Source organism: Myiozetetes cayanensis, unplaced genomic scaffold (assembly GCF_022539395.1).
Source record: "Myiozetetes cayanensis isolate MyiCay16 unplaced genomic scaffold, myiCay2020 scf652, whole genome shotgun sequence".
In the NCBI taxonomy this organism is placed as follows: domain Eukaryota; kingdom Metazoa; phylum Chordata; class Aves; order Passeriformes; family Tyrannidae; genus Myiozetetes; species Myiozetetes cayanensis.
This window is the reverse complement of record NW_026087912.1, coordinates 1-25899: the sequence shown is the minus strand read 5'-3', so window position 1 is coordinate 25899 and position 25899 is coordinate 1. Positions and strand designations below refer to the sequence as shown.

At 56.0% G+C, this 25899-nt stretch overlaps 1 protein-coding gene across 1 annotated transcript; it reads left to right on the top strand.

The window, feature by feature from the left end:
* Positions 1 to 1132: 1132 nt before the first annotated feature.
* Positions 1133 to 25731, top strand: LOC126651521 (CLK4-associating serine/arginine rich protein-like; the record flags this gene model as incomplete). Its single annotated transcript, XM_050337440.1, is given in 15 exon segments — positions 1133 to 1739; positions 5886 to 5987; positions 9886 to 9965; positions 10076 to 10160; positions 12264 to 12409; positions 14782 to 14878; positions 16408 to 16486; positions 17505 to 17578; positions 18752 to 18793; positions 18875 to 19135; positions 21260 to 21517; positions 22664 to 22804; positions 22806 to 22889; positions 24360 to 24403; positions 25673 to 25731. Coding segments are annotated over 15 exon segments (1554 nt in total), but the record flags the coding sequence as incomplete, so codon positions are not given.
* Between the last annotated feature and the right edge of the window lie 168 nt (positions 25732 to 25899).

The following is a 25899-nucleotide window of genomic DNA, read 5'->3' as shown; positions in this document are numbered from 1 at the left end:
CTGGTTTGGGGGTCCCTGTCCCTGTTTGGGGGGTCCCTGGCCCTGTTTAGGGGGTCCCTGTCCCGCTTTGGGGGGGAGCTTGGCCCAATTTGGGGGGTCCCTGTCCCGCTTTGGGGGGTCCTTGACCTGATTTGGAGGGTCCTTGGTCTGACTTGGGGGGGTCCCTGTCCCTGTTTGGGGGGAGCTTGGCCCGATTTGGGGGGTCTTTGTCCCGGTTTGGGGGGTCCCTGGCCCGGTTTGGGGTCCTTGACCCGATTTGGGAGGTCTTTGTCCCAGTTTGGGGGTCCCTGTTTAGGGGGGGCTTGACCCGATTTAGGGGGTCCCTGTCCCAGTTTGGGGGGTCCCTGGCCCTGTTTGGGGGGTCCCTGTCCCGGTTTGGGGGGGAGCTTGGCCCAATTTGGGGGATCCCTGTCCCAGTTTGGGGGGTCCCTGGCCCTGTTTGGGGGGTCCCTGTCCCGGTTTGGGGGGTCCCTGGCCCGGTTTGGGGGGTCCCTCTCCCTGTTCAGAGGGGGCTTGACCCGATTTAGGGGGTCCCTGTCCCAGTTTAGGGGGGTCCCTGTCCCGGTCTGGGGGGTCCTTGTCCCTGTTTGGGGGGTCCCTGTCCCAGTTTGGGGGGTCCCTCTCCCTGTTTAGGGGGGGCTTGACCCGATTTGGGGGGGTCCCTGGCCCGGTTTGGGGGTCCCTGTCCCGCTTTGGGGGGTCCTTGACCCGATTTGGAGGGTCCTTGGTCTGACTTGGGGGGGTCCCTGTCCCTGTTTGGGGGGGGCTTGACCCAATTTGGGGGGGTCCCAGTTTGGGGATCCCTGTCCCGGTTTGGAGGGGTTCCTCTCCCTGTTTAGGGGGGGCTTGACCTGGTTTGAGGGGTCCCTGTCCCTGTTTGGGGAGTCCCTGTCCCGGTTTGAGGGGTCCCGGTTTGGGGGGCCCTTGTCCCACTTTGAGAGGTCCTTGACCCAGTTTGGGGGGTCCCTGGCCTGGTTTGGGGGGCCCCTGTCCCGGTTTGGGGGGTCCCTGTCCCAGTTTGGGGGGTCCTTGTCCCAGTTTGGGGGGTCCCTGTCCCGGTTTTGGGGGTCCCTGTCCCTGTTTGGGGGGTCCCGGTTTGGGGGGCCCTTGTCCCACTTTGGGGGGACCTTGACCCGATTTGGGGGATCTCTATCCTGGTTTGGGGGGTCCTTGACCCGGTTTGAGGGGTCCTTGTCCCGATTTGTGGCTCCCTCTCCCAGTTTGGGAGGTCCTTGGCCCGATTTGGGGCTCCCTCTCCCGGTTTGGGGCTCCCTCTCCCGGTTTGGGAAGGTCTTTGGGATATTTGGGGGCTCCCTCTCCCAGTTTGGGGGCTCTCTCTCCCAGTTTGTGGCTCCCTCTCCCAGTTTGTGGCTCCCTCTCCCAGTTTGTGGCTCCCTCTCCCAGTTTGGGGGCTCCCTCTCCCAGTTTGGGGGCTCCCTCTCCCAATTTAGGACTCCCTCTCCCAGTTTGGGAAGGTTTTTGGGATATTTGGGGCTCCCTCTCCCAATTTAGGACTCCCTATCCCAGTTTGGGAAGGTTTTTGGGATATTTGGGGGCTCCCTGTCCCAGTCTGGGGTTCTCTGGGATCATCCCTTCCGTTTTCCCTCACGTCCCCTCCGTTTTTCCGGGTGTTTTTCCCAGAAAAAGGACCCGGCTCAGTTCCTGCAGGTTCACGGCCGCGCCTGCAAAGTGCACCTGGACTCGGCCGTGGCCCTGGCGGCAGAGAGCCCCGTCAACATGTGAGGAATTCCCACGGGAATGGCACTGGGAACACTGGGAATGGCACTGGGAACACTGGGAATGGCACTGGGAACACTGGGAATGGCAATGGGAACACTGGGAATGACCATGGGAACACTGGGAATGGCAATGGGAGACACTGGGAGTGGAACTGGGAACACTGGGAGTGACCATGGGAACACTGGGAATGGCACTGGGAACACTGGGAATGGCAATGGGAACACTGGGAATGGCACTGGGAACACTGGGAATGACCATGGGAACACTGGGAATGGCACTGGGAACACTGGGAATGGCACTGGGAACACTGGGAATGCTGTGGGATAGCCTGGGAATGGCAATGGGAACACTGGGAATGACCATGGGAACACTGGGAATGACACTGGGAACACTGGGAATGACCATGGGAACACTGGGAATGGCAATGGGAACACTGGGAATGGCAATGGGAACACTGGGAATGGCACTGGGAACACTGGGAATGGCAATGGGAACACTGGGAATGGCACTGGGAACACTGGGAATGGCACTGGGAACACTGGGAATGCTGTGGGATAGCCTGGGAATGGCACTGGGAACACTGGGAATGGCAATGGGAACACTGGGAATGGCACTGGGAACACTGGGAATGGCAATGGGAACACTGGGAATGGCACTGGGAACACCGGGAATGGCAATGGGAACACTGGGAATGGCACTGGGAACACCGGGAATGGCACTGGGAACACTGGGAATGACCACGGGAACACTGGGAATGGCATTGGGAACACTGGGAATGGCACTGGGAACACTGGGAATGGCAATGGGAACACTGGGAATGGCAATGGGAACAGTGGGAATGGCACTGGGAACACTGGGAATGGCAATGGGAACACTGGGAATGGCACTGGGAACACTGGGAATGACCATGGGAACACTGGGAATGGCACTGGGAACACTGGGAATGGCAATGGGAACACTGGGAATGACCATGGGAACACTGGGAATGGCACTGGGAACACCTGGGAATGCTGTGGGATAGCCTGGGAATGGCAATGGGAACACTGGGAATGGCAATGGGAACAGTGGGGAATGCTGTGGGATAAGTCAGGAATGAGAAAGGGAGAGCTCGGGAATGACAATGGGAATGACATGGGAGAGACTGGGACATGACAATGGGAGAGCCTGGGAATGCTGTGGGAACACTTGGGAATGCCCAGGGAATGCTCAGGAATGACACGGGAGAGACTGGGAATGACATGGGAGACATTGGGAATGATATGGGAGAGACTGGGAATGACCATGGGATAACCTGGGGAATGACACAGGAGAGACTGGGAATGCTGTGGGATAACCTGGGAATGACACAGGGAGAGACCAGGAATGACACAGGAATGACACAGGAGAGACCGGGAATGACAATGGGAGAGACTGGGAATGCTGTGGGAACACTTGGGAATGCCCAGGGAGAGCTCGGGAATGACAATGGGAATGACACAGGAGAGACTGGGAATGGCATGGGATAACCTGGGAATGACAATGGGAGAGACTGGGACTGCTGTGGGATAACCCAGGAATGACACAGGAGAGACCGGGAATGACACGGGAGAGACTGGGAATGACCATGGGATAACCTGGGAATGATATGGGAGAGACTGGGAATGACAATGGGAGAGACTGGGAATGACATGGGGAGAGACTGGGAATGACACAGGAACAATGGGGAATGCTGTGGGATAAGCCAGGAATGACAAAGGGAGAGCCTGGGAATGGCACAGGAGAGACTGGGAATGACATGGGATAACCTGGGAATGACAATGGGAGAGACTGGGAATGGCAGTGGGAGAGCCTGGGAATGACACAGGAGAGACTGGGAATGACACAGGAACAGTGGGGAATGCTGTGGGATAAGCCAGGAATGAGAAAGGGAGAGCTTGGGAATGACACAGGAGAGACTGGGAATGACAGTGGGAATGACAATGGGAGAGACTGGGAATGATATGGGAGAGACTGGGAATGACATGGGGAGAGACCGGGAATGGCAATGGGAGAGCTTGGGAATGCCCAGGGGAGCACTCGGGAATGCCATGGGATAACTCGGGAATGCCACGGGATAACTCAGGAATGAGGGGGAAGCAGTTGAGAGTGAGGGGGGAGAGTCAGGAATCAGTTGGGAATTTGGGGGAATCAGTTGGGAATTAGCTGGGAGTTCAGGATGATCAGTCGGGAATCCCGGGGGGGAATCGGTTGAGAATTTGGGGGAAAAAGTTGGGAATTTGGGAAGGGGGAAACCGCTGGAAATTTGTGGGAATCCCTTGGAAATTTGGGGGGAATCCCTGAGGAATTCGGGGGGGGGGGGAAACAGGATTTTGTGGGAATCCCTTGGGAATTCGGGGAGGAGGGGAAACAACCGGGAATTTGAGGGAATCCCTTGGGAATTCTGTGGGAATCCCTGGGGAATTTCAGGGAGGGGTAAACAGCCAGGAATTTGTGGGAATCCCTTGGGGAATTTATAGGAATCCCTTGGGAATTCGAGGGAATCCCTTGAGGAATTTGTGGGAATCCCTGGGGAATTTGTGGGAATCCCTTGAGGAATTGATGGGAATCCCTTGGGAATCTGAGGGAGTCGGGGGGCCATGAGGAGGGATTTGGGGGGGTGGGGGTTGTTCCTGTGCCCATCCCAGGGGTTCTGTGCCCATCCCAGGGGTTCTGTGCCCATCCCAGGGGTTCTGTGCCCATCCCAGGGGTTCCTGTGCCCATCCCAGGGGTTCCTGCCCCATCCCAGGGGTTCCTGTGCCCATCCCAGGGTTCCTTTGCCCATCCCAGGGTTCCTGTGCCCATCCCAGGGGTTCCTGTGCCCATCCCAGGGGTTCCTGCCCCATCCCAGGGTTCCTGTGCCCATCCCAGGGGTTCCTGTGCCCATCCCAGGGGTTCCTGTGCCCATCCCAGGGGTTCCTGCCCCATCCCAGGGGTTCCTGTGCCCATCCCAGGGGTTCCTGTACCCATCCCAGGGGTTCCTGCCCCATCCCAGGGGTTCCTGTGCCCATCCCAGGGGGTTCCTGCCCCATCCCAGAGATTCCTGTGCCCATCCCAGGGGTTCCTGTGCCCATCCCAGGGGTTCCTGTGCCCTGTGCCCATCCCAGGGGTTCCTGCCCCATCCCAGGGGTTCCTGTGCCCATCCCAGGGGGTTCCTGTGCCCATCCCAGGGGATCCTGTGCCCATCCCAGGGGTTCCTGTGCCCATCCCAGGGGTTCCTGTGCCCATCCCAGGGGTTCCTGTGCCCATCCCAGGGGATCCTGTGCCCATCCCAGGGGTTCCTGCCCCATCCCAGGGGTTCCTGTGCCCATCCCAGGGGTTCCTGTGCCCATCCCAGGGGGTTCCTGTGCCCATCCCAGGGGTTCCTGTGCCCATCCCTGGGGTTCCTGTGCCCATCCCAGGGGTTCCTGGACCCATCCCAGGGGGTTCCTGCCCCATCCCAGAGATTCCTGTGCCCATCCCAGAGATTCCTGTGCCCATCCCAGGGGTTCCTGTGCCCATCCCAGGGGTTCCTGCCCCATCCCAGGGGTTCCTGCCCCATCCCAGGGGTTCCTGTGCCCATCCCAGGGGTTCCTGTGCCCATCCCAGGGGTTCCTGTGCCCATCCCAGGGGTTCCTGTGCCCATCCAGGGATTCCTGTCCCCATCCCAGGGGTTCCTGCCCCATCCCAGGGGTTCCTGCCCCATTCCAGGGGTTCCTGTGCCCATCCCAGGGGTTCCTGTGCCCATCCCAGGGGTTCCTGTGCCCATCCCAGGGGTTCCTGTGCCCATCCCAGGGGTTCCTGCCCCATCCCAGGGGTTCCTGCCCCATCCCAGGGGGTTCCTGTGCCCATCCCAGGGGTTCCTGTGCCCATCCCAGGGGTTCCTGTGCCCATCCCAGGGGTTCCTGCCCCATCCCAGGGGGTTCCTGTGCCCATTCCAGAGGTTCCTGTTCCCATCCCAGGGGTTCCTGCCCCATCCCAGGGGTTCTGCCCCATCCAGGGGTTCCTGTGCCCATCCCAGGGGTTCCTGCCCCATCCCAGGGGTTCCTGCCCCATCCCAGGGGTTTCTGCCCCATCCCAGGGGTTCCTGCCCCATCCCAGGGGCCGTTCCCGCTCCGGTGGATCCAGAGGATCCCGTTTTTTCCCGGCAGGATGCCCTGGCAGGGGGACACCAACAACATGATCGACCGCTTCGATGTCCGCGCCCACCTCGACTTCATCCCCATGTACACCCCGGCCCTGCTGAGCCCCACGTGAGTGCAGCATTCCCGGGAATTCCAGGGAAAATCCCACGGGATTTGGGGTCCCACAGCTGGGAATATTCCAGAGTTAAAATAGGAGGGAAAAAACCCCTCAATTCCAGGAAACTCCAGGGGTCCCAAACCCCATCCCAGGTCCTTCTGGACCCAGTGAGTGCAGCATTCCCGGGAATTCCCCTGGGAAAATCCCACGGGATTTGGGGTCCCACAGCCGGGAATATTCCAGAGTTAAAATAGGAGGAAAAAAAACCCCATCCCAGCAGAGTTTGGGGGTCCCAAACCCCATCCCCGGCCCTGCTGAGACCCACGTGAGTGCAGCATTCCCGGGAATTCCCCTGGGAAAATCCCATGGGATTGGGCAGCTCTGAGATCCCAGAGTTGGGAATATTCCGGAGTTAAAATAGGAGGGAAAAAAAACCCCATCCCAGCAAAGTTTGGGGGTCCCAAACCCCATCCCAAAACCTCTTCTGGAGGCGCCCTGTGAGTGCAGATTTCCCGAAGAATCCCTGGGAAAATCCCACTGGGAATATTCCAGAATTAAAGTGGAAGGGAAGGAAAAAAAACAAAACAAAAGATCACATTTAACCCCCCAAAATCCCCATTTAACCCCCCAAAATCCCTGTCTGACCCTCTGAAATCCCACATTTAACCCCCCAAATCCCACATTCCCCCCCACAAATCCCATTTTCCCCCCCCAAATCCCAATTTCCCCCAAATCCATTTTCCCCCAAATCCCATTTTCTCCCCAAATCCCAATTTCCCCCCCAAATACCATTTTCCCCCAAATCCCAATTTAACCCCCCAAATTCCACACTTAACCCCCCAAATCCCATTTTCCCCCAAAATCCACATTTAACCCCTGAATATCCACACTTAACCCCCAAAATCCCTGTCTGACCCTCTGAAATCCCAATTTAACCCCCAAACCCCCTTACCCCCCAAATCCCAATTTCCCCCAAACTCCCAAATCCTTAATCCCATTTCCCCAATCCCATTTTCCCCCAAATCCCATTTTCCCCCAAATCCCCAATTTCCCCCAAATCATTTACCCCCAATCCCATATTCCACCCCCCAATCCACATTTACCCCAAATCCGCATTTTTCCCCCAAATCCCATTTCCCCCAAATCCCATTTTCCCCCAAATCCCATTTCCCCCAAATCCCATTTTCCCCCAAATCCCATTTCCCCCCCAAATCCCATTTCCCCCCAAATCCCATTTTCCCCCTAAATCCCATTTTCCCCCAACCATCCCAAACATTTCCCCCCAAATCCCATTTTCCCCCAAATCCCACCCAATTTAACCCCCAATCCCATTCCCCAAATCCCCCCAAATCCCATTTAACCCCCAAATCCCACATTTAACCCACAAATCCCATTCCCCCCAAAATCCCGTCTCCCAAATCCCACATTTTAACCCCCAAATCCACATTTACCCCCTCAAATCCAATCTACCCCCCAAATCCCATTTCCCCCAAATCCCATTTTCCCCCAAATCCCATTTTCCCCCCAAATCCCATTTCCCCCAAATCCATTTCCCCCAATCCATTTCCCCAAATCTATTCCCCCCCAAATCCCAATTTAACCTCCCAAATTCCAATTTCCCCCAAATCCCATTCCCCCCCAAATCCCATTTTTCCCCAAGTCCATTTTCCCCCCCAAATCCCATATTTCCCCCCAAATCCCATTTTCCCCCAAATCCCATTTCCCCCAAATCCCATTTCCCCAAATCCCATTTCCCCCCAAATCCCATTTCCCCCAAATCCCATTTTTCCCTGCCATTCCCAGCTCCCCGGAGCAGGAGTCGGACGAGCGTAAATGCAACTACGAGCGCTACCGGGGGCTGGTGCAGAACGACTTTGCTGGCAGTGGGTGCCTCCTTTCCCCTTCCCACAGCATTCCCAGCGGGAATTCCACCCACTTGGGCCCCCAGGGTTAATTCAGGGGTTAATTAATTGGTTAATTGCTCTCTCAGTCTCGGAGGAGCAGTGCCTGTACCAGATCTACATCGACGAGCTCTACGGGGGCCTCCAGAAACCCAACGAGGAGGAGAAGAAGAAGTGAGTGGGGAAAATATTCCTGGGAGAGGGAATTCCAGGGAATTTCAGGGCCTCTGGAACGGCCCCTGCTCCGAAATTCCCGGATTTCCCTCTCCCAGGGTTGGGATTGAGCTCCTCGGTTGGGATTGTCCCCAGAATGGGCTGGAATCTTCTTGGAATTGGGGCTCTTCCTGCCCCTCAGATCCAGGGTGGGAGATAAAAAAAGGGAATGATCCTTCCCAAGGGAATGTCCTGTACTGGGAATGTGACTCCAGAGCCTCTGGAACAGCCCCTGCTCCGGCATTCCTGGTTTTCCCTCTCCCAGGGTGGGTTGTCCCCACATTGGGCTGGAATTGGGGCAGTTCCTACCCCTCAAATCCATGGAAAAGGGCTGGGATCATTCCCAAGGGAACGTCCTGTACTGGGAATGTGCCCTCTGGAACGGTCCCTGCTCCGGCATTCCCGGTTTTCCCTCTCCCACGGGTTGTCCCCCTTGGTTGGGATTGCCCCTCAAATCCAGGGGAGAAGAACTGGGAGGGAATGGATCGGCCCTGCTCCAGCATTCCCGGATTGTCCCTCATCCCAGAGGTGGGATATTCCGCAGCTGGGGCTGTTCTGCCCCTCAAATCCATGGAAAAGGGCTGGGATCGTTCCCAAGGGAATGTCCTGCTGGGAATGTGCGCCTCTGGAACGGCCCCTGCTCCGACATTCCCAGTTTTCCCTCTCTCCCAGGGTTGGGATTAGAGCCCCTTGGTTGGGATTGTCCCCAGCCAGGGCTGGGTTGGGGCTTTTCCTGCCCCTCAAATCCATGGAAAAGAGCTGGGATCATTCCCAAGGGAATGTCCTGTACTGGGAATGTGCCCTCTGGAACGGCCCCTGCTCCGGCATTCCCAGTTTCCCTCCCCAGGGTGGGTTTGTCCTCACCACTTGGGGCTGTTCCTGCCCCTCAAAATCCTGGAGAAGGGCCGGGATGCGATTCCCGAGGAATGTCCGTGCTGGGAATGTGGCTCCAGAGCCTCTGGGAATGGCCCCTGTTCTGGCATTCCAGTTTTCCCTCTCCCAGGGTGGGTTTTCCCTCACCCAGGACCGTTCCTCCATTTCCCCAGTCCCATTTTCCCCCCCAAATCCCATTTTCCCCCCCAAATCCCATTTTCCCCCCAAATCCCATTTCCCCCAAATCCATTTTCCCCCAAATCCCATTTTCCCCCCCAAATCCCATTTTCCCCCAAATCCCATTTAACCCCCAAATCCCAATTTTCCCCCAAATCCCCAATTCCCTCCCCCAAATCCCATTTTCCCCCAAATCCCAATTTTCCCCCAAATCCCCATTTATCCCCCAAATTCACATTTAACCCCCAAAATCCACATTTCCCCTGAAAATCCACATTTAACCCCCAAAATCCCTGTCTGACCCTCTGAAATCCCACATTTAACCCCCAAATCCCATTTAACCCCCAAATCCACACTCAACCCCCAAATCCCATTTTCCCCCCAAATCCCATTTCCCCCCAAATCCCATTTTCCCCCAAATCCCATTTTCCCCCAAATCCCATTTAACCTCCCAAATCCACATTTAACTCTCAAAATCTACCTCACCTCAAATCCCAATTTCCCCCAAATCCCATTCCCAAATCCCAATTTAACCCCCAAATCCCATTTCCCCCAAATCCCATTTTCCCCCCAAATCCCATTTTCCCAAATCATTCCCCTCCCAAATCATTTTCCCCCAATCATTTTCCCCCAAATCCCATTTTCCCCCAAATCATTTAACCCCCAAACCCCACTTAACCCCCAAATCCCATTTTCCCCCCAAATCCATTTTCCCCCTAAATCCCATTTTTCCCTGCCATTCCAGCTCCCCGGAGCAGGAGTCGGACGAGCGTAAATGCAACTACGAGCGCTACCGGGGGCTGGTGCAGAACGACTTTGCTGGCAGTGAGTGCCCCCCTTTCCCCCTTCCCCAGCATTCCCAGCGGGAATTCCACCCCCTTGGGCCCCCCCGGGGTTAATTAAGGGGTTAATTAATTGGTTAATGGCTCTCTCAGTCTCGGAGGAGCAGTGCCTGTACCAGATCTACATCGACGAGCTCTACGGGGGCCTCCAGAAACCCAACGAGGAGGAGAAGAAGAAGTGAGTGGGGAAAATATTCCTGGGAGAGGGAATTCCAGGGAATTTCAGGGCCTCTGGAACGGCCCCTGCTCCGAAATTCCCGGATTTCCCTCTCCCAGGGTTGGGATTGAGCCCCTCGGTTGGGATTGTCCCCACATTGGAGGGAATCTTCTTGGAATTGGGGCTCTTCCTGCCCCTCAGATCCAGGGTGGGAGATAAAAAAAGGGAATGATCCTTCCCAAGGGAATGTCCTGTGCTGGGAATGTGGCTCCAGAGCCTCTGGAACGGCCCCTGCTCCGGCATTCCCAGTTTTCCCTCTCCCAGTGTGGTTTGTCCACACATTGGGCTGGAATTGGGGCAGTTCCTGCCCCTCAAATCCATGGAAAAGGGCTGGGATCCTTCCCAAGGGAACATCCTGTACTGGGAATGTGCCCTCTGGAACGGCCCCTGCTCCGGCATTCCCGGTTTTCCCTCTCCCAGTGTGGTTTGTCCCCACTTTGGGCTGGAATTGGGGCCATTCCTGCCCCACAAATCCAGGGAAAAGGGCTTGGATCCTTCCCAAGGGAATGTGCCCTCTGGAACGGCCCCTGCTCCGGCATTCCCGGTTTTCCCTCTCCCAGGGTGGGTTTTTCCTCACTTGGGGCTGTTCCTGCCCCACAAATCCAGGGAGAAGGGCTGGGATTGTTCCCAAGGGAATGTCCTGTGCTGGGAATGTGACTCCAGAGCCTCTGGAACAACCCCTGCTCCGAAATTCCCAGTTTTCCCTCTCCCAGGGTTGGGATTGAGCCCCTTGGTTGGGATTGTCCCCAACCAGGGCTGGAATTGGGGCCGTTCCTGCCCCTCAAATCCAGGGAGAAGGGCTTGGATCCTTCCCAAGGGAATGTCCTGTACTGGGAATGTGGCTCCAGGGCCTCTGGAACGGCCCCTACTCCGGCATTCCCAGTTTTCCCTCTCCCAGTGTGGTTTGTCCCCACATTGGGCTGGAATTGGGGCTGTTCCTGCCCCTCAAATCCATGGAGAAGGGCTTGGATCGTTCCCAAGGGAATGTCCCGTGCTGGGAATGTGGCTCCAGAGCCTCTGGAATGGCCCCTGTTCTGGCATTCCCAGTTTTCCCTCTCCCAGGGTGGGTTTTCCCTCACTTGGGGCCGTTCCTGCCCCTCAAATCCAAGGAAAAAGGGCTGGGATCATTCCCAAGGGAACGTCCTGTGCTGGGAATGTGCCCTCTGGAACGGCCCCTACTCCGGCATTCCCGGTTTTCCCTCTCCCAGGGTGGTTTGTCCCCACTTTGGGCTGGAATTGGGGCCATTCCTGCCCCTCAAATCCACGGAAAAGGGCTTGGATCCTTCCCAAGGGAATGTCCCGTGCTGGGAATGTGGCTCCAGAGCCTCTGGAACGGCCCCTGCTCCGAAATTCCCGGTTTTCCCTGTTCCAACTTGGGATTGAGCCCCTTGGTTGGGATTGTCCCCAACTAGGGCTGGAATTGGGGCTTTTCCTGCCCCTCAAATCCATAGAAAAGGGCTGGGATCGTTCCCAAGGGAATGTCCTGTACTGGGAATGTGCCCTCTGGAACGACCCCTGCTCTGGCATTCCCAGTTTTCCCTCTCCCAGTGTGGTTTGTCCCCACTTGGGGCCGTTCCTGCCCCTCAAATCCATGGAAAAGAGCTGGGATCATTCCCAAGGGAATGTCCTGTACTGGGAATGTGGCTCCAGAGCCTCTGGAACGGCCCCTGCTCCGAAATTCCCGGATTTCCCTGTTCCAAGTTGGGATTGAGCCCTTTGGTTGGGATTGTCCCCAACTAGGACTGGAATTGGGGCTGTTCCTACTCCTCCAATCCAGGGAAAAGGGTTTGTCCCCACTTGGGGCTCTTCGTGCTCCTCAAATCCAGGGAGAAGGGCTGGGATCGTTCCCAAGGGAACATCCTGTACTGGGAATGTGCCCTCTGGAACGGCCCCTGCTCCGACATTCCCGGTTTTCCCTCTCCCAGGGTGGGTTTTCCTCACTTGGGGCTGTTCCTGCCCCTCAAATCCAAGGAAAAGGGCCGGGATCGTTCCCAAGGGAAGGTCCTGGCTGGCAAACCTTGGGAAAAGTGCTGGGAGCGAGGCATTCCCGGGATTTCCCCTCAGGCTGGCGGAGAAGAAAGCCTCCATCGGCTACACCTACGAGGACAGCACCGTGGCCGAGCTGGAGAATTCCCTGGAAAAGCGGGCGGAGGACGAGGATTCCGAGGAGGATTCCAACTCGGACGAGGATGAAGTGATCCCTGACATCGGTACTGGAATGGGGGGATTCTGGGAATGGGGGAATTCTGGGAATGGGGGAATTGCTGGGAATGGGGGGAAGCCATGTCCTGAGTCCCTGGAATGGGAGAATTCTGGGAATAGGGGGAATTCTGGGGATGGGGGGAATTCTGAGAATGGGGGAATTCTGGGAATGGGGGAATTCTGGGAATGGGGGGATCATTCCGTGTTCTGGAATCCTGAGAATGGGGAATTCTGGGAATGGGGGGGATTCTGGGAATGGGGATGGGAATGAGGGAACCAGCCCTGCGTTCCTGAATCCCTGGGGATGGGATGGTGGGGATGGTGGGAATGGGGCTGGATCCATCCTCCTGTTCCTGCATCCCCGGGAATGTTGGGGATGGAATGATGGGAATTTCGGGGGATGGGGCTGGATCCATCCCCATGTTCCTGAATCCCTGGGAATGCTGGGGATGGTGGGAATGTTGGGAATGCTGGGGATGGAGGGGATGGGGGGAGTGGTGGGAATATCGGGCTATGGAGCTGGATCCATCCCCACGTTCCCAACTCTCTGGGAATGGAGGGAATGGTGGGACTATCAGGCTATGGGGCTGGATCCATCCCCACATTCCCAAATCCCCGGGAATGCTGGGAATGTTGGGAATTTGGGGGTACGTAGCTGGATCCATCCCCACATTCCCGAATCCCCTGGGATGGAATGGTGGGAATGGGGCTGGATCCATCCCCCTGTTCCCAAATCCCCGGGGATGGAATGGTGGGAATGGGGCTGGATCCATCCCCCTGTTCCCAAATCCCCGGGGATGGAATGGTGGGAATGGGGCTGGATCCATCCCCCTGTTCCCAAATTCCTGGGAATGATGGGAATTTCGGGCTATGGAGCTGGATCCACCCCCACATTCCCAAATCCCCAGCAATGCTGGGAATGTTGGGAATGGGGCTGGATCCATCCCCATGTTCCAAACTCTCTGGGGATGCTGGGAATGGTGGGAATTTTGGGGCACGGGACTGGATCCATCCCCCTGTTCCCAAATCCCCGGGGATGCTGGGAATGTTGGGAATTTGGGATGCGGGCTGGATCCACCCCCGCATTCCCAAATCCCCGGGGATGCTGGGAATGTTGGGAATTTGGGGGTACAGAGCTGGATCCATCCCCCTGTTCCCAAATCCCCGGGGATGCTGGGAATGTTGGGAATTTGGGGGTACGGAGCTGGATCCATCCCCGCATTCCCAAATCCCCGGGGATGGAATGGTGGGAATTTGGGGGTACAGAGCTGGATCCATCCCCCTGTTCCCAAATCCCCGGGGATGGAATGGTGGGAATTTCGGGATATGGAGCTGGATCCATCCCCACATTCCTGAATCCCCTGGGATGGTGGGGATGGAATGTTGGGAATTTGGGGGTACATAGCTGTAAATCCCCCCCCCTTGTTCCCAAATCCCTGGGGATGGGATGGTGGGAATGGGGCTGGATCCCTCCCCGCGTTCCCAAATCCCTGGGGATGCTGGGAATGGTGGGAATGGTGGGAATGGTGGGAATGGTGGGGATGGAATGTTGGGAATTTCGGGATACGGAGCTGGATCCATCCCCACGTTCCCGAATCCCTGGGAATGGTGGGAATGGTGGGGATGGTGGGGATGGAATGGTGGGAATTTCGGGGTACGGAGCTGGATCCATCCCCCTGTTCCCAAATCCCCGGGAATGCTGGGAATGTTGGGAATTTGGGGGTACAGAGCTGGATCCATCCCCCTGTTCCCAAATCCCTGGGGATGCTGGGAATGCTGGGAATTTTGGGATATGGAGCTGGATCCATCCCCCTGTTCCCAAATCCCCGGGGATGCTGGGAATGCTGGGAATTTGGGGGTACGGAGCTGGATCCATCCCCGCGTTCCCGAATCCCCTGGGATGGTGGGAATGGGACTGGATCCATCCCCATGTTCCCAAATCCCTGGGGATGGAATGGTGGGAATGGGGCTGGATCCATCCCCATGTTCCAAACTCTCTGGGGATGGAATGGTGGGAATTTCGGGATATGGGGCTGGATCCATCCCCCTGTTCCCAAATCCCCGGGGATGCTGGGGATGGAATGTTGGGAATTTGGGGGTACATAGCTTTAATTCCCCCACCTTGTTCCCAAATCCCTGGGGATGGGATGGTGGGAATGGGGCTGGATCCCCCCCGCATTCCCAAATCCCTGGGGATGGAATGGTGGGAATGTTGGGAATGGTGGGGATGGAATGGTGGAAATTTCGGGCTATGGAGCTGGATCCATCCCCGCGTTCCCAAATCCCCGGGAATGCTGGGGATGTTGGGAATTTGGGGATACATAGCTGTAAATCCCCCCCCATTCCCACATTGCGGAATTCCGTGCTCCACCGTTCCCAGACGTGGAGGTGGACGTGGACGAGCTGAACCAGGAGCAGGTGGCGGATCTGAACAAACAGGCCACGACCTACGGGATGGCCGAGGGAGATTTCGTCAGGTGGGGATGGGCCGGGCCGTGGGTTCCCTTTGGGTTCCCTTTGGGTTCCTGCACTCCCTGCTTTATTCCCCTTTTTTAAATTTTATTTTGCTTTAGTTTGTTTTGCCTTAATTTATTTTACCTTAACTTATTTTGTTTCGCTTTGCTTTATTTTATTTAATTTTGCTTTGTTTTACTTTAGTGTATTTTATTCTATTTTATTTTGTTTTGCTGTGTCTCACTTTATTTTACTTCATCTGATTTTATTTTATTTTATTTTTATTTTATTTTAATTTTATTTTATTATTTTATTTTGTTTTATATTTTTATTTTATTTTATTTTTACTTTATTTTATTTATATTTTATTTTATTTTTATTTTATTTTTATTTTATTTTATTCTATTTTTACTTTATTTTATTTTTATTTTATTTTATTTTTATTTTATTTTAATTTTATTTTATTATTTTATTTTATTTTTATTTTATTTTATTTTATTTTATTATTTTATTTTTATTTTATTTTTATTTTAATTTAATTTTATTTTATTATTTTATTTTATTTTTATTTTATTTTATTTTATTTTATTATTTTATTTTTATTTTATTTTTATTTTATTTTATTTTATTTTATTCTTATTTTATTTATTTTATTTTAATTTTATTTTATTTTATTTTATTTTTATCTTATTTTTACCTTACATTGTTTTATCTCATTTTACTTCTTTTTTTATTTTACTTTATTTTTACCTTTATCATCATTTTTATTTTGCTTCATTTTATTTTTATCTTATTTTCTTTCGCTGTGTTTTATTTTGTTCAGTTTTGTTCTATTTTTGTGTCCTGTAATTATATTCTACTTTGGGTTTTTATTTTATTTGGCTGTATTTTATTTTTTTTTTTTATTTTGCTTTTCATTTAATTTACTTTATATCATTTATTTTACTTTATATCATTTATTTTACTTTAAATTATTTTATTTTTATTTTGTTTTAGCTTTATTTTCATTTATTTTACTTTATATCATTTATTTTACTTTAAATTATTTTATTTTCATTTTGTTTTGGTTTTGTTTTATTTACTTTTCATTCAGTTTACTTTATATCGTTTATTTTACTTTAAATTATTTTATTTTTATTTTCTTTTAGCTTTGTTTTATTTGCTTTTCATTCAGTTTACTTTATATCATTTATTTTACTTTATATAATTTTAATTTTACTTTAAATTATTTTATTTTTACTTTATTTTGTTTTAGCTTTATTTTCTTTTCAGTTTTAGCTTAGTTTTGTTTTCTTTTCATTCAGTTTACTTTATATCATTTATTTTACTTCATATCATTTATTTTACTTTAAATTATTTTATTTTTACTTTGTTTTAGCTTTATTTGCTTATCCTCTGGTTTATTTTTCTGGGGTTTTTTTCCTTCCTTTTGCTTTATTTCACTTTTTATTTTACTTTATTTCACTTTATTTTATTTTAGTTGACTTTATTTTATTTCATTTTATTTTTTATCTTCTTTAATTTCATTTTAATTTGCTTTTCTTGCCCCCAGGATGCTGAGGAAGGACAAGGAGGAGGCCGAGGCCATCAAAAATGCCAAAGCCTTGGAGGAGGAGAAGGCCATGTACTCGGTGAGGGGGGGCCCAAAATCCTCAGGGGGACCCCAAAAAACTCAGGGGGGACCCCAAAATCCTCGGGGGGACCCCAAAATCCTCAGGGGGGACCCCAAAAACCTCAGGGGGGGCCAAAACATCTCAGGAGGGTCCAAAAATGCCTTTGGGGGCCCCAAAATCCTCAGAGGGGTCCTAAAAACCTCAGGGGGGACCCCAAAATCCTCAGGGGGGCCCCAAAAACCTCAGGGGGGCCCCAAAAACTTCAGGGGGGTCCCAAAAACCTTGGGGGGGTCCTAAAAACCTCAGGGGAGACACAAAAACTGGAGGGGGAGCCCCAAAACCCTCAGGAGGGTCCCAAAATGCCTTTGGGGGCCCCCAAAAACCCCTGGGGGGAGCCCTGAAATCCTCAGGGGGTCCCAAAACATCTCAGGGGGGACCCCAAAAACTTCAGGGGGGGACACAAAAACCCTGGGGGGGGGCCCAAAATCCTCAGGGGGGCCCCAAAAACCTCAGGGGGGGCCAAAACATCTCAGGAGGGTCCAAAAATCCTCAGGGGGGGACACAAAACTGGGGGACCCCAAAAACCTCAGGGGGGATCCCAAAAACCTTGGGGGGTCCCAAATCCCTAGGGGGGAGTTCCCAAATCCCAGGGGGGGGATCCCAGATCCCTGGGGGGGTATCCCAAATCCCTGAGGGGGATTCCCAAATCCTCGGGGGGGATCCCAAATCCCTGGGGGGAGGATCCCAAATCCCTGGGAGGTTCCCAAATCCCTGGGGGGGGATTCCCAAATCCCAGGGGGGGTCCCAAATTCCTGAGGGGTTTCCCAAATTCCTGGGGGGGGTCCCAAATCCCTGGAGGGGGGTCCCAAATCCCTAGGGGGGAGTTCCCAAATCCCAGGGGGGGGAATCCCAAATCCCTGGGGGGGGATCCCAGATCCCTGAGGGGGGGTCCCAAATCCCTGGGGGGAGTTCCCAAATCCCAGGGGGGGTCCCTGCCTGTTGTGCCCCCTCCCCCAAGCCATGGGTGCCCCCCCAGGGCCGCCGCTCCCGCCGGCAGAGGAGGGAATTCCGGGAGAAACGCCTGAAGGGACGGAAAATCAGCCCCCCCAGGTGGGATGGGGGGCACTGGGAGCTGGGGGGGGACACTGGGATCCAGCCATGGAGACTGGGATCCTTCTGGATACTGGGATCCAGCCCTGGATCCAGCCCTGGAGACTGGGATCCATCCTGTCCTCCTTGGATCCCCTTTGGATCCATCCCTGTCCCCCTTGGATCCCCCTTGGATCCATCCCTGTCCCCCTTGGATCCCCCTCATCCCCCTTGGATCTATCCCTGGCCATTTGAATCCCCCTTGGATCCATCCTGGGCCACTCAAATCCATCCCTGTCCCCCTGGGATCCATCCCTGTCCCCCTTGGATCCATCCTGGGCCACTCAAATCCATCCCTGTCCCCCTGGGATCCATCCTGTCCCTTGGATCCCCTTGGATCATCCTGTCCCCCTTGGATCTCCTGGGATCCATCCCTGTCCCTTGGATCCATCCTGGGCCCTCAAATCCATCCCTGTCCCCCTTGGATCCCCCTTGGATCCATCCCTGTCCCCCTTGGATCCATCCCAGTCCCCCTTGGATCCATCCCTAGTCCCCCTTGGATCCTCCCTGCTGGATCTCCCTTGGATCCCTCTCATCCCCCTTGGATCCATTCCTGTCCCCCTTGGATCTGTCCTGGGCCCCTCAAATCCATCCCTGTCCCCCTTGGATCCCCCTTGGATCCATCCCTGTCCCCCCTTGGATCCATCCCAGTCCCCCTTGGATCCCTCCCTGTCCCCCTTGGATCCCCCTCATCCCCCTTGGATCCCCCTCATCTCCCTTGGATCCATTCCTGTCCCCCTTGGATCTGTCCTGGGCCACTCAAATCCATCCCTGTCCCCCTTGGATCCATCCTTGGATCCCTCCCTGTCCCCCTTGGATCCATCCTGAGCCACTCAAATCCATCCCTGTCCCCCTTGGATCCCCTTCATACCCCTTGGATCCCCCTTGGATCCGTCCCTGTCCCCCTGGGATCCATCCCTGTCCCCCTTGGATCTCCCTGGGATCCATCCCTGTCCCCCTTGGATCCCCTTCATACCCCTTGGATCCCCCTTGGATCCCCCTTGGATCCGTCCCTGTCCCCCTGGGATCCATCCCTGTCCCCCTCCATCCCCAATTCCCATTTCCTGCCCCTCTCCCACCCCAATCCCACTCCCCATCCCGATCCCCATCCTGATCCCATCATTGTTCCCTCAGCTACGCCCGCCGGGACAGCCCCACCTACGACCCCTACAAGCGGTGAGTGCCCCTTTCCCCCACCCCCCTTCCCAAATCCCACAGAATTCCCTCCTGGACCATCCCTCCCCCTGCCCGTTTCAGTTCCCCGTCGGAGTCGTCGTCGGGGTCTCGCTCTCGCTCTCGGACGCCGTCTCTGGGGCGGGAGGAGAAGATCACCTTCATCACCAGCTTCGGCGGCAGCGACGAGGAGGCCTCGGCCACGGCCACGGCCGCCGCTTCCCGGGGACCCGGAATGCCCGGGAAGAGCCCGGCGCCCGGAGCCGCCGCCGTGCACCAACACCACCAACATCATCAACACCATCAACATCATCAACATCATCACCACCACGGCGCGTCCGCACGGTGCGTGCACACCACGTCCCAGAGGGCATTCCCACATCCTGGCGTGCCCACATCCTGGAGGGCATTCCCACGTCCTGGAGGGCATTCCCACATCCTGGAGGGCATTCCCACGTCCTGGAGGGCATTCCCACGTCCCAGAGGGCGTGCCCACATGCCGGCGTTCCCACGTCCCAGAGGGCATTCCCACGTCCCGGAGGGCATTCCCACATCCCAGCGTTCCCACATCCTGGAGGGCATTCCCACATCCCGGCGTTCCCAGATACCGGCAATCCCAGATCCCGGCGTTCTCACATCCCAGAGGGCATTCCCACATCCCAGAGGGCATTCCCAGATCCCAGCGTTCCCACATCCCAGCGTTCCCACGTCCCGGAGGGCATTCCCACATCCCAGCAATCCCAGATCCCAGCGTGCCCGATCCCGGCGTTCCGAGATCCCAGAGTGCCTTCCCAGATCCCAGCAATCCCAGATCCCGGCAATCCCAGATCTCAGCAGTCCCAGGTCCCAGTGTTTTCACATCCCAGCGTTCCCACATCCCAGAGGGCATTCCCACATCCCAGCGTTCCTGATCCTGGTGTGCCCACGTCCCAGAGGGCGTTCCCACATCCCAGAGGGCACTCCCAGATCCTGGCGTTCCCACATCCCAGAGGGCATTCCCGCGTCCCAGAGGGCATTCCCACATCCCAGCGTGCCCACATCCCAGAGGGCATTCCCACATCCCAGAGGGCATTCCCACAGCCCAGAGGGCATTCCCACAGCCCGGAGGGCATTCCCACATCCCAGAGGGCATTCCCACGTTCCGGAGGGCATTCCCACATCCTGGAGGGCACTCCCACATCCTGGAGGGCATTCCCACATCCCGGAGGGTGTTCCCACATCCCGGCGTTCCCACATCCCGATGTTCCCAGATCCCAGAGTGCCTTCCCAGATCCCGGCAGTCCCAGATCCCGGCATTCCCACATCCCAGAGGGCATTCCCAGATCCCGGCGTTCCCAGATCCCGGCAATCGCAGATCCCAGCAATCCCAGATCCCAGTGGGCGTTCCCAGATCCCAGTGGGCGTTCCCAGATCCCAGCAGGCATTCCCAGATCCCGACAGGCATTCCCAGATCCTGGCATTCCCAGATCCCGACGGGCATTCCCAGATCCCGGCAATCGCAGATCCCAGCATTCCCAGATCCCGGCAATCACAGATCCCAGCAGTCCCAGATCCTGGCAATCCCAGATCCCTGTCCCCAATCCCAGAGTGCCCAGATCCCGGCAGTCCCAGATCTCAGCGTTCCCAAATCCCAGCAGGCATTCCCCGATCCCAGCATTCCCAGATCCTGGCAGTCCCCAATCCCGCTTTTCCCCCAATCCTGGCATGTCCCAATCCCGGTGTTCCCAGATCCCGGCATTCCCAGATCCTGGCGTGCATTCCCCAATCCCGCTTTTCCCCAATCCCGGCGTTCCCCGATCCCAGCGTTCCCCAATCCTGGCATTCCCTGGGATGCAGGGGAGGCTTTTCCCCACCCTTCCTTCCCTGATCCCTGGTGGGACGGGAATGCTGAGGGGGCTATTCCAGAGGGTGGGAATGTGGGGGTGGGAGTGTGGAGTTCCAGAGGGTGGGAATGTGGGGGTGGGAATGTGGAGTTCCAGAGGGTGGGAATGTGGGGGGTGGGAGTGTGGAGTTCCAGAGGGTGGGAATGTTTGGGTGGGAATGTGGAGTTCCAGAGGGTGGGAATGTGGGAGTGGGAATTTTCCTCCCTCCTTCCCTCTTTTCCCACCTCCTTCCCTCTTTTCCCGCCTCCTTCCCTCTTTTCCTGCCTCCTTTTCTCTTTTCCTCTCTCTTTCCCTCCCTCCTTCCTTGTTTTCCTGCCTCTTTCCCTCTTTTCCTGCCTCTTTCCCTCTTTTCCTGCCTCTTTCCCTACTTTCCTGCCTTTTTCCCCATTTCCCTGGAATTTGAGTGCACTCCAGTGCTTTTTCCCTCTTTTCCCACCTCCTTCCCTCTCTTCCCTCCTCTCCCTGCCGCTCCACCCTCCTCCTTCCCCCCTTTCCCCGGGATAAAACCCCCGGGATTCCCCCCCACCCCTCCCCTTCCCCCAGCATTCCCAATCCCGGGGGCTGATCCCGTTTTTCCCCGTTCCAGGCGCCGCTCCTCTCCGTCCTCCTCGTCCTCCTCGTCGTCCCCGTCGTCGTCGTCGTCGTCGTCGCGCTCGAGCTGCCGCTCCCGCCGCGGGGGCGGCTCCGGCTCCGGCTGCTCCCGCCGCTATTCCCGCAGCTCCCGGCGCCGCTCCCGCTCCCGCTCCCGCCGCTGCTCCGGAGGGGGATCCCGCGACGGCCGCCGCCGCTCCCGCTCCTTCTCCCCGGAGCGGGCTCATCGCTACGGCTCCCGCCGCCGCTCCAGGTCAGGAGTGCCCTCCCACTGTCCCCACACTACGGCTTTTCCTGGCTTTTCCAGGCATTTCCAGGCATTTCCCTTCCTTTCCCTGCCTTTCCCTTCATTTCCCAGCCTTTCCCTGCCTTTCCCTGCCTTTCCCTTCCTTTCCTGGCCTTTCCTTGCCTTTCTCTTTGCTTCCTGGCTTTCCCTGCCTTTCCCTGCCTTTCCCTGCCTTTCCCTGCCTTTCCCTGCCTTTCCCTGCCTTTCCCAGCATTTCCCTGCCCTTCTCAGCCTTTCCATACTTTTCCCAGCCTTTCCCAGCATTTCCCTTTGTTTCCCGGCCTTTCCCTTCCTTTCCTGGCATTTCCAGGCCTTTCCTTGCCTTTCCCTGCCTTTCCCTTCGTTTCCTGGCCTTTCCTTGCCTTTCTCTTTGCTTCCTGGCTTTCCCTGCCTTTCCCTGCCTTTCCCTGCCTTTCCCTGCCTTTCCCTGCCTTTCCCTGCCTTTCCCTGCCTTTCCAAGCCCTTCCCAGCCCTTCCCAGCCTTTCCCAGCATTTCCCTGCCCTTCCCAGCCTTTCCCAGCCTTTCCCAGCCTTTCCCTTCATTTCCCAGCCTTTCCCAGCTTTTCCCTTTATTTTTTATTCCTCTGCCTTTCCTTGCCTTTCCCAGCCTTTCCATACTTTTCTCTGTTGTTCCCACAGTTTCCAATCCCATTTTTCCCGTGTCCAGGAGCCGTTCCCAGAGCTCCCGGCGCAGGGGCTGCCGTTCCCGCAGTTCCCAATCCCATTTTATCCCATCCCAGGAGCCGTTCCCGCAGTTCCCAATCCCATTTTATCCCATCCCAGGAGCCGTTCCCGCAGTTCCCAATCCCATTTTATCCCATTTTATCCCATCCCAGGAGCCGTTCCTGGAGCTCCTGGCGCGGGGGCCGCCGTTCCCGCAGTTCCCAATCCCATTTTATCCCATTTTATCCCATTTTTCCCGTGTCCAGGAGCCGTTCCCGGAGCTCCCGGCACGGGGGCCGCCGTTCCTGCAGTTCCCAATCCCATTTTATCCCATTTTATCCCATTTTCCCCATCCCAGGAGCCGTTCCCGCAGCTCCCGGCGCGGGGGCCGCCGTTCCTGCAGTTCCCAATCCCATTTTATCCCATTTTATCCCATTTTCCCCATCCCAGGAGCCGTTCCCGCAGCTCCCGGCGCGGGGGCCGCCGTTCCCGGAGCTGCCGGCGCTGGAGCAGCTCCCGGAGCAGCCGCAGCTCGGCCGAGTCCCGGAGCCGATCCCGGTCCCGATCCCGGAGCCGATCCCGATCCCGGTCCCCGATCCCGATCCGTCAGCCCCGGCCGGGAGAAACCCCCCAGGCCCCCCCCGGCCTCGCCCGGAGTCGGAGACAAGCTGAAAAAGTGAGGGGGGAACTGGGATGGGGAATGGGGGGGGAAAACTGGGATTGGGAATGGGGGATTGGGAACGGGGGGATTAGGAATGGGGGGGGAAAACAGGGATTGGGAAGGGGGGGATTGGGAATGGAAGGGGGGCACACAGGGATTGGGAATGGGGGATTGGGGAATGGGCAGGGAAACAGGGATTGGGAATGGAAGGGGGGGACACAGGGATTGGGAATGGGCAGAGTAAACAGGGATTGGGAATGGAAGGGGGGAAAACAGGGATTGGGAATGGGCAGGGAAAACAGGGATTGGGAATGGAAGGGGGAAAACAGGGATTGGGAATGGGCAGGGAAAACAGGGATGGGGAATGGAAGAGGGGGACACAGGGATTGAGAATGGGCAGGGAAAACTGGGATGGGGGAATGGGGGATTGGGGAACGGGGAGGGAAACAGGGATTGGGAATGGGCAGGGAAAACAGGGGTGGGGGATTGGGGAATGGGGGTATTGGGAATGGGGAGGGGGGACAGGGATTTGGGAATGGGGAGGGGAAACGGATTTGGGGAAAGGAGATTGGGATTGGGAATGGGAGGGGAACAGGGATTGGGGAATGGGCAGGGAAAACAGGGATTTGGGAATGGGGAGGGGGAACAGGGATTTGGGAAAGGAGATTTTCCCCATCCTCATTCCCTGTTTCCCCCATTTTCCCTGTTCCCATTCCCTATTTTCCCATTTTCCCCATTACCATTCCCTATTTTCCCCATCCCCATTCCCTATTTTCTCTCTTCCCTATTCCACATTTTCCCCATCCCCATTCCCATTTTCCCCATCCCCATTCCCTATTTTCTCTCTTCCCTATTCCACATTTTCCCCATTCCCATTTTCTCCATCCCCATTCCCTATTTTCTCCCTCCCCTATTCCACATTTTCCCTGTCCCCATTCCCACTTCCCCATCCCCTGTTTCCCCTATTATTTCCCCTTTTCCATTCCCCATTCTCCTGTTATTCCCCATTCCCCTGTTATTCCCTATTCCCAATTTCCCCCATTATTCCCCATTCCGTTATTCCCTATTCCCAATTTTCCCTGTTATTCCCCATTCCCAATTCCCCCGTTATTCCCATTCCCCTGTTATTCCCCATTCCCCGTTATTCCCCATTCCCAATTTCCCCATTATTCCCCCTTCCCTCGTTATTCCCCATTCCCAATTTCCCCGTTATTCCCATTCCCCCGTTATTCCCCATTCCCCCATTATTCCCAATTCCCCTGTTATTCCCCATTCCCCATTCCCTGTTATTCCCAATTCCCCCGTTATTCCCCATTCCCAATTCCCTGTTATTCCCATTCCCCCGTTATTCCCCCATTATTCCCAATTCCCCCATTATTCCCCATTCCCAATTTCCCCATTATTCCCATTCCCCCGTCATTCCCCATTCCCAATTCCCCCATTATTCCCCATTCCCAATTTCCCCGTCATTCCCGCTGTTCCCAGGCCGGAGGTGGCTGCGGGTCCCGAGGCGGGAGCTGCCAAAGTCAGTAAGAACGGGACGTCCCCTCTGCAGATTCAGGGAGCGCCGCCAGGTCTTGGGGGGGCTCTGGGGGGTCCCTGGGGGGACATTGGGGGTCCCTGGGTCCCTGGGGGGGCTCTGGGGGTCCCTGGGGTGACACTGGGGGTCCCTGGGACATTGGGGTGACACTGGGGGGACTCTGGGGGGACTCTGGGGGGACATTGGGGGTCCCTGGGACACTGAGGGAGCATTGGGGTGACATTGGGGAGTCCCTGGGACATTGGGGGTCCTGGACACTGAGGGGGCATTGGGGTGACATTGGAGAGTCCCTGGGGGGACATTGGGGGGACATTGGGGGTCCCTGGGACATTGGGGTGACATTGGGTGTCCCTGGGGGGCATTGAGGGGGTCCCTGGGACACTGGGGTGGCACTGGGGGGTCCCTCTGTCACCAGGGGGGGTCCCTGGGGTGACATTGGGGGCCCTGGGGTGACACTGGGGGGGCCCTGGGACACTGGGGTGGCACTGGGGGGTCCCTGGGGTGGCACTGGGGGGTCCCTGGGGTGACACTGGGGGTCCCTGGGGTGACACTGGGGGTCCCTGGGGGGACACTGGGGGTCACTGGGGTGGCACTGGGGGATCCCTCTGCGCCCGGGGGGACATTGGGGGGCCCTGGGGGGACGTTTGGGGTCCCTGGGACACTGGGGTGGCACTGGGGGGGTCTCTGGGAACAGCCCTGGGAATGGGGACAGGGACCCTCTGGAATGGGAACAGGGACCCTCTGGAATGGGGACAGGGACCCCTGGGATGGGGACAGACACCCTCTGGAATGGGAACAGGGACCCTCTGGAATGGGAACAGGGACCCTCTGGAATGGGAACAGGGACCCTCTGGGATGGGGACAGACCTGGGAATGGGGACAGGGACCCTCTGGAATGGGAACAGCCCCTGGAATGGGAAGAGGGACCCCTGGAATGGGAACAGGGACCCCTGGAATGGGGGCAGGGACCCTCTGGAATGGGAACAGGGACCCCTTGGAATGGGGACAGGGACCCCCTGGAATGACTCTGGGGTGGGTGGGGGTCTCTGGGGGATTTTGGGGGGTCTCTTGGGGGATTTTGGGGTCTCTGAGATGTCTCCCCTCCGTTTCCCCCCAAATCTTTGGGGGTCTCCCATGGGGGGTTTGGGGGGTCTCCAGGCCGTGGCTGTTCCGTGTCCTCGTCTCCCCTCCCCCTGTCCCCTCCCTGCCCTCCCCTCCCCCTTTTCCCGTTCCTGACCCCATTCCCACGTTTTTGCAGCCCAAATTGACCCCCAGGAGAAGCTCAAGCTGCGCATGCAGAAAGGCGCAACAGGCAGTGTGAGAGACCCCCTGAGACCCCCAAAATCCCCCTGGGGCACCCCAAAATCCCCTGGGGCACCCCCAAAATCCCCTGGGGCACCCCAAAACACCCCTGGGACCCCTAAGTACCCCCAAAAACCCTCCCTGAGACCCCCCAAAACCCCCCTGAGACCCCCAAATCCTCCC